Source organism: Poecilia reticulata, linkage group LG4 (assembly GCF_000633615.1).
Source record: "Poecilia reticulata strain Guanapo linkage group LG4, Guppy_female_1.0+MT, whole genome shotgun sequence".
In the NCBI taxonomy this organism is placed as follows: domain Eukaryota; kingdom Metazoa; phylum Chordata; class Actinopteri; order Cyprinodontiformes; family Poeciliidae; genus Poecilia; species Poecilia reticulata.
Window position 1 is genome coordinate 2,370,589 of NC_024334.1, and position 8,856 is coordinate 2,379,444.

Genomic DNA, 8,856 nt, shown 5'->3' on the forward strand with positions numbered 1-8,856 from the left:
TTTTTTTTATTAAACTGTGGCATTATTGGGCCTCCATATTATACAGGGATGCCTGTAAGAAATTCTTAAAAAACTAAACTGGCAATAACAAGGACTTGAGCTCASAGCATGAAAAAGCACTTTRATATTATTTATTATTTCATTTCTTGATTGAGTCCAACAATCTGTGGCATCAGTGGTTCGATCACCAGGTTTTCTTTCTGAGAAATATTGAGAATATCCCTTGGTTACTTTGCAGATCGGCTTCTGCTGATTGCATCCAGTAATTGTCAGTGAACTTTGAACATTTGCAGAACAAACTCATGATTACTGATATCAGGAAATAAAGCACCTCATGCAGGTGCCAYGTGACGTCTGATACAAACCCAGCTGTGTGTCAAATATTAACCAGCATTAAAATCATTTGGTTGAATCATAAAACTAAAGTAAACAGAATAAATATAGGAGTGCTATTAAAAAAATAGGCAATTAAACCAAAACCATCATGAAAAACACATTTTGTTAGTATTAATTAGCAGTGAAATGGTTCTGAATATTCTGGTCTTTCTGTTATTAGTATCCCTGAGCACATCCATCTGCTCTGGGGTCGGATCCTGCCCACAGCACCCTGGGTGGAGAGCCGGTTTGAGGGACGGAGTGACTCCACCAATCACCCACAGTGATTATCTGTCCACGCCCAAACTGAGCCCTCTGGTGGCCTACGTATGGAAACACAACGGTGGTTTAAAAACGGGTTTCTCAAACATTATTCACACTTTTCCAGAGTAAAAACGCCAATCTCAGGCTTGTTTTTCAACTGTAATTACAAAACTGTAGATGTTTCTGCACATTATCTACTATGATTAAAACAATTAATCGTGATTGATTGATCAGTAATTGAATTAATTGTCAACTAATTTATTAATCGATTAATTGTTAACTGCAGTAAACACTCAGAAAAAGGCCATTTGCTTTTTTTGTACAGTAATTAAGCCAAAATGGTACAAAAAACATAAATATATATTTCAATTAAGATGTAAAAAAAAACACGTTGTTGGTCTGTAAATATGTCCAACACAAAACCCTGAAGTTACAGTTTTAGTTTCACCGACTAAATTCTGTAAAAATTAAAATAATAATAATAAAATCTCCTATGTTATTGCATTTTAGGGAATAAAATGGAAATGTTCTCATTTAAAAAAGGAATTGAATTAATTGTTACAGTACATTTTTATGTATTTCTAAAATAATGGACTTCCTAAAATATTTTTTTGCCAAATGTTATATTTTTTATTGGTTCTATAAAAAATCTGCAGAATGTGACAGATTTGTTAATCCGATTAATCGATTAATTGAAAGAATAATCGACTACTTGTCAGAACAATTTACAGGAAAATCGATGAATGCAATAATTGTTAGTTGTAGCAGTTAAAATAATTTAAATCTAAACTTTTTTCTGTTTATTTTCTGACTTTTTTTAGTTATTTAACAGACATGATCTGTTTGCACTTTTCAGAAAAGCGACTTGACTTCTGTGTCTCATTTAGGGAAGAGAAGAGGAACAAATACCAACATCCTGTCTGTAAAAGGAACCAAAATGTTTTATGGAAACTGCGGTTTATTGACATTAACACAGAATGTTATTTCAGCAACAGTAATTTTTTATGGGTGTTACTATATAGTATACCAATAAAACACTTATTGTGGCACATAAACTTCCTTTAGCTGCTGGTGGTAAAATGTGGACTATAGGTCAATGCAGAAACAGTCCAAACTACGACCAAAAGCATTTCTGACTTTTTAAATGCAGAAAATTGAAACATATTTTGTACATTAAAAATAAAATACCTGTAACAGGCCAGTTGATTCTGTGGCCTCTTCTTTTCAGCTCCTCAGCCACTTCCTGGTCGATCCCTTCCTCCAAATTAACTAGCCACTGACCAGCTGCAAGACAAAATCACCGAAACATTATTTCTCCTTCAAATTATGCAGAATTAATTTTTTTTTCCCTTATCATCCCACAATACACGACAGAAAAGAGCTAATCAACCACCTTAGTATGCAGGAATAAACCTCATACCTATATTTAAAGATAAAATAAATTATTATGGATCACAAAATTTAAAGTTTAAATAAGGTAAGTCAATTCGGATGATTGAAATAAGTACAAATAACATTACTATGTGTATTATACTTATATCTTCCACTGGAAAATTCAGTTATGAAAGATCCAGAAGCTGTAAATAAAGCGTACTGTAACAAAACACTTAAGGCTGAAACGATTAATCGTGATGAATCAATTATTCAAATAATCAAATAATTTTGTATTTGATTACAGTAATTGTTAACTGAAGTAAACAAACTCAAAAAAGCATAAGAAAAAAGATTAACACAATCAGAGCAGAAAATCTTAAACTGTACAAATATACTGCATTTAAGATTTTTTTTTTTTAAATGTCTCTAAATACGTCCAGAACTTCAAGTGGCAGTTTTAGCTTCACTTGGTTTAATTTCTATAAAACAAACATATTAAACACCTTTTGCTCTTCAGTTATTAATTGGTTAATGCAGAACATAATCAACAGCTCTGTTCTAAACTGTACTGATGTTAATTCCAGCAGAAAGTCCTGATATTTTCACAAATTGATGTTAGAATTATGTTTTTAGCTGCAGATGCATCGTTTGCTACAAATGATTAAGTGTTCACTAAAGGAACAAATCTTTCTTATTTAAAAAAAAAGGAATTTGGTTATTGGCATTTTTATTATATTCCCAATATTGTAAATAAGTGTCAGTGGTTTCATGAGAAATATGCAGAATTTGCCATTTTTTTCTTTGATTAACTGATTAATCGTCAGTTGCAGCCCTGAACTAAATAACTAAAAGAGCCAAAAACAAATTGTTAGGGATATATGCCGTACTGTGGTGTAAACTGTAGTGATGTTTTCATTGTTTGACTTTTGGAAAAATGTTTTAAGATATATACTTTTGTCATCGTACTCCACAAAGACTCTCGGTGCATCCAAAGCCTGCTGAGGGTTCATCCCAAACTCGACCATGTTCAGCAGGACCTTAACAAAACACACCAGGTAAATCTACTATTAAGTACCTTTTGCTACACAATTATTAACTGGTTAAACCAAAAATAGTCAATACAAGTATTTCTAAAAAAGGCTGAAGTGTAAAATCAGAAAAAGGTGCCCATTTATTTATCCGATTAATCGTCAGAATAATTGACAGATTAACCGATAAATATAAAATAATCGTTAGTTGCAGCTCAAATTCTGCGTACCTGGATGTGTCCTTGAGGTTGCATAAAGGCGCCCACGACCCCCAAGGCAGCGAGTAGTTGGGGTTTTTCCGAGTCGGTGAGGAGAGCAGGTATTATGGTGTGATACGGCCGCTTCCCTCCAGCAACACAGTTAGCATGGCCGCGCTGCAGGGAAAAGTTGGCACCTCGGTTCTGCAAGAAAGAAGAATATAACTATCAACGCTGCCGTTCAGTCTGATTAGTTAATGTTTAAATAAGGAAACAATATCAGCTATATTAAGTATTTCGTACGGCATAAAACACAAGCTAGCCATTCATCCTGAGGTGGTGATAATATGCAAAACAGGTTAGAAATTATAATATCGTGTTCTCAAATTCATTTATGATGATATAGTATATTTAAAAATCGTATTATCTGACTAACTTACACGTTCCAGCTTTATTAATTAGTCCAGCCATAACAGCAGAAAGTGGGAAAATAGTGAGTTTCTGACTGGTAGGAAAACCAAGTTAATGAGCCACACAAAACAAATATCTATGTTCAGAAGACAGAGGGAGTGGAATTGTGAAATTAAAGCATTTTCAAGGATTTGAAGTGTGAACCCTGAGATAAAGAACCGTCTCCTCCTCTACGGCAGACCTGCAGCGAGAAGCCGCAGTCCTGGGGGACCAGGCCGGTCCCAAACCCCATGTAGGTGCTGTTGACAAACGAACAAGCGTTTCCCTGGCTGTCGATCACACAGAAGTAGACCGTGTCACTTCCTGTCAGCAGGCCTGGTTCCACTCGCTCCATCACCCTGCAGATCCACAACAACTGTTTTACAATAAAGAAAGTAAACTGATCAGAGCTAAAACGATTAATCGTATTGATCATAACCGATTAATCGCTAACTGGATCATTCGTTATTTGCTGGAAGAATAAGATATTCAGAGCAGTAATGAAGCCAAAGCTGTACAAATACATATACATTAGTATTTAATATAATTTAAAAACCCTTCTGTTAATATGTTATACACAGATTTCCTCTAGTGGTATAGTTTTAGATTCTGTAAAAAAGAAAAAAACACCTTTTGCTATCCAATTATCAATCAGTTAAAGAAGAAATTCATTAAATAATCTACAAATGATCAAGCATACATTAACATTTTACATTTACTACTTAAAAAAGAAAGTAAATTATTTGTTTATCTGCATTTTTAAATTATTTTAAAAAATGTACAAAAAAGACTTCAGGGGTTAAATGAAAAATCTGCAAAGTGTGACAATTTTTTTCTCTGATTGATCAATTAATCATCAGAATGATCAATTAATCAGCAAAACAGTCTATAGAATAATCGATTAATCGTCAGAACAACTGACAAAATAAGCGATAAGCGTAATCAATAGTTGCAGCTCTAAACCTGATGTTAAATGAAAACAAAACTAGCAGGATCCACATTTCCAAACTTATTTTAAGTTATCATGTGATTAACTGATTTATTGCTTATTGTGACAAACAATTCAAAACCAAAACGGATTCAACAAAATTTTACATTTTTCACTCCATCAACCATCAAATCTTCACTTCACTCTGTGTGCCTGAATTCAGCATAATGGATTATTATATTTTTACGGTTTTATAGTTTGTCTATTTGTATTACAACTGATAATGATTCAAAGTTCAAGGTACACGTTGCTGGTCAGTAAATACACGAGCTATACGAGCCCACACCCTCCGTATGCGAGGGACGAGATGAAGAGAGAGGAGCGTTAAGGTCAAGGGAAGTAAAAGTCCACAATCCTATCTAAAGTCAACAAAGAACAACTGGTACATCATGGCACCAACACACACACACACACACACACCTGTCCATGCTGATGTGCCGCGCCCGCTGCTGGCTGTAGCTTTTCGCCAGTAAGCTTTCCGTAGGGACGGTCACATGGGCGGCGTCGCCAAGGTAACGTAAGGCATCCGTTAGCGCCAAACGCACGGCCTCCACGAACACGTGGATGTGGTCTGAGCTGTTGTGGCCTCCAGCTGAAACGCAACGAGGCGCATCAACACAAATGTTTTCTTGGCACATTAAAGGGCAAAATGTTTCAGATTTTTATTTATGTTCTATGAACATTTTGAAAAGTGACGTCGTTGTAGGTGTTACGGCAATACTCAAAATATCGGGATCAATACAGATATTAATATTGGATCATCTCTAATTTTATCTATTAATCATATTTTTGGTTTTTGAAGATTTTATTTTTGGAAAATCAGGATTTTTTTCACCAATGCCCATTTCAGTTTCCAGTGACGCAAGGCTAAGGCGGCCATCTTGTTTCACAATCGTAATTTACAGCTTCTTTTGATTTGGACTTTGAATTCATAACAACTCCACACCTAAATATTAGAGTAAGAATTTCTTTCAATTATGAGAATAAAGTCATGTTTGGTTCTGGGGACCAAAACTTTGTGTTTCTGCAGCACACAGAGACTCTAAAGTCCTCCGGGTCTGGATAAATATTTCTTTTTTGAGCTTTAGAGGATGTCAGCTGCAGCCCTGTACCTTTGAGCTGAGGAAAGTTCTCCAGGATGTTGAGGAGCAGCAGAGCGGCCAGGCCCTGACCGTTGGGAGGAAGCTCCCACAGACGCACGCCCTGAACACAAAACAAACCCGGTCACTCGCCTCTGACCGGGCAGCGAAGCTACAGCCATGAAAAGCCACTCGGGTTGCCGACCTTGTAATCTGTGCTAATGGGGCTGACGACCTCGCTGTCGTGGCTGCTGAGGTCCTCCAGGGTCATGACCCCTCCGTTCTGGTTGATGACATCAACAATAGCTTGAGCCACTCGGCCCTGGTAGAAACCCGGTTTGCCTCGTTCACCGAGCTCCTGGGAAAAGTTACATTTATGTCATAGTGCAGTGTTTTTCAACCTTTTTTCAGCCAAGGTACATTGTTTTAATTGAAAAAATCCCGAGGCACACCACCAACCAAAAATGTAAACAAAGATACTCTGTAGCCGCCTATATTACATATATAGTCATTCTTATCAAAGTATCTTGAATAGGAATCAAATAAATACAAAAATGTATTTTTATCACATTTTACACTTTTTATTTTAAATTGCGTGGGCTGCACAGTGGCGCAGTTGGTAGAGCTGTTGCCTTGCAGCAAGAAGGTTCTGGGTTCGATTCCCGGCCCCGGTCTTTCTGCATGGAGTCTCCATGTTCTCCCTGTGCATGGTGGGTTTTCTCCAGGTACTCCGGTTTCCTCCCACAGTCCAAAAACATGACTGTCAGGTTAATTGGCCTCTCCAAATTGCCCCTAGGTGTGTGTGTGCATGGTTGTGTCCTGTGCGTCTCTGTGTTGCCCTGCGACAGACTGGCGACCTGTCCAGGGTGACCCCGCCTCTCGCCCGAAACGTTAGCTGGAGATGGGAACCAGCAACCCTCCTGACCCCCACTGAGGGACAAGGGTGAAAGAAAATGGATGGATGGATGGATGGATATTTTAAATTGCACTCAACTTCAACAATACACCTGAACAGTGCCACAACAATGCGGTCTTAAATTTAAAGAAGTTATAGAAAACTTCAAAGTGTTTTACAAACTAATCCAAAAGCATTCTTTTAGCCGGAATACAGAAAATAATTCTTATTCTGAAAGAAGCAATAATATTTGGGAAATATTTTACTGTTACAATATGAAGAGTTGCATGTACAAAATGTAAATATCTGTATATTTTACCCACCCAGTGTGAAACCTGGGATGAAAACAGATCTTATTTCCTGGCAGAAATTGAAGAAAGACAAAGCTCTTCCTCAACATCTCTCAGTCTGTTTTAGTTTTTATAGTAGCCGGGCTTGACAAGCTCACTTCACACAGACAGGTTGTGGGAAATGGACCCATGTTACTGCTGAGCTTCACTGTCTTTTCCATCACTGTCGTCAGTCTTGCTAGATACTCTCACTGTAACCTGTAACATTCATGCATCACTAATTCTCTTGTTTTAATGTAAAATGCTGTGTACCTACTGCCATCTAGTGGTAAGAAAATTACACGATCACGACACTAGTCACTACTAAAGCAGACACTCGAAGATGGGATTATTTGCAGATAATTAATTTTCAAAAAATCTTTTAAAACCAATTACCGTATTTTTCGGACTATAGAGCGCACCATACCATACTAGCACCTTCAATTCTTTTTGAAAAACAAAAAAACAAAACAAAAAACTGGAAGCTGCTCTCGGTTTTATATAAGGACCCAGCAGATGGCTGCGTCATTATAAATCTGCTGGACATATTAAGGACGCAGCACTTCGTCTCCAAAGCCGAACCATGGTTTCCTTCACACCGAGCTTAAATGCAGCGGCTCTATTTCCCTCCTGTAGTGCCAGATCGACAGCCCTCAACTCAAAAGCTGCATCATACGAGTTTGAAAACATTTCTCCGTCGTGCCTGCTGCTAGCATGTGATTGTTCTAAGTGAAAATTAGCCGTTCTTATTTGATTTCCAATTTTGACTTCCAATGATTCACTTCCTGCTAGAGAGCCCCCTGGTGGTTGAAGAATAATCCACAGAAAAGCTGCACCGGGCTACAGTCCGCATGGTTCAAAGCTTAGGAAAAAAGTAGCAGCTTATAGTCCGGAAAATACGGTACCGTAGGTGAAATTCAGTGGTGGAGAAAGTACTCAAAAAATTTACTTAAGTAAAAGTACAAATACACAGACAAAAATGTACTCAAGTAAAAGTAAAACTACCACATTAACATTTGTACTTAAGTAAAAGTAAAAAAGTACTGGCTTTTAAAAATACTTTAAAAGTAAAAGTACTTGCTGAATGCATTACCTAATCCCTAATACGATATCATTAAATGAACCGATCGTATTTCATTTTAATACATTAGAAATGTGCCAGCTTAATGAACAATGCCACATGAAGCATGTTTTTATTGTGTTTACTCTGTAACATAGTTTAGACTTAGATATGTGATTCTATGCATCATAATTTTAGGGATGGAATCCGTTCGCTGCAGTCTTCTCGCCTCCGTCCGCCACCTCCGGTCGCCGCAGTCTTCTCGCCTCCCTCCGCCGCAGTCTTCTCTCCTCCGGTCGCTGCAGTCTTCTTGCCTCCCTTCGCCGCAGTCTTCTCTCCTCCGGTTGCTGCAGTCTTCTTGCCTCCCTCCGCCGCAGTCTTCTTGCCTCTGTCCGCCGCAGTCTTCTCGCCTCCTGCCGCATTCCACGGCCAGGACGAAAACCACACTGCTCTTCCTGAATCCGAGGTTCGACTATCCGATGGACCCTCCTCTCCAGGACCCCTGAATACACCTTGCCARGGAAGCTTAAGAGCACACCCTCCCTTTTKGAACAGGGGGACCACCACCCCAGTCTGCCAATCCAGGGGAACTGTCCCCAATGTCCATGCAATATTGCAGAGTCGCATCAGCCAACACAACCCTACAGCATCCAGAGCCTTAGGGAACTCCAGGCAAATCTCATCCACCCCCGGAGCCATGCCACCCAGGAGCTTCTTGACCACCTCGTTGATCTTGTCCCAAGAGATTGGAGATCCCGACCCAGAGTCCCCAGGCTCACCTTCCTCAGTGGAAGGCATATTGGTGGGATTGAGGAGG

The 8,856-nt window shown here is 38.5% G+C and overlaps 1 protein-coding gene across 2 annotated transcripts in view; it reads right to left on the bottom strand.

The window, feature by feature from the left end:
* Positions 1–480: 480 nt before the first annotated feature.
* The window catches only part of LOC103463095 (putative gamma-glutamyltransferase YwrD), a 16,251-nt gene continuing 7,875 nt past the window's right edge, over positions 481–8,856 (bottom strand). The window contains exons 5-12 of one of the 2 annotated variants that reach the window (XM_008406261.2): positions 5,961–6,113; positions 5,789–5,879; positions 5,097–5,268; positions 3,891–4,047; positions 3,272–3,442; positions 2,966–3,050; positions 1,828–1,923; positions 481–698 (exon numbers count right to left, since the gene is read on the bottom strand). In XM_008406261.2, coding sequence (XP_008404483.1) covers positions 553–698; positions 1,828–1,923; positions 2,966–3,050; positions 3,272–3,442; positions 3,891–4,047; positions 5,097–5,268; positions 5,789–5,879; positions 5,961–6,113 — 1,071 coding nt within the window. In that variant the 3' untranslated portion in view covers positions 481–552. Of the gene's footprint in view, positions 699–1,827; positions 1,924–2,965; positions 3,051–3,271; positions 3,443–3,890; positions 4,048–5,096; positions 5,269–5,788; positions 5,880–5,960; positions 6,114–8,856 lie in introns of those variants that run through there. The other variant, XM_017304222.1, reaches the window with a different exon arrangement.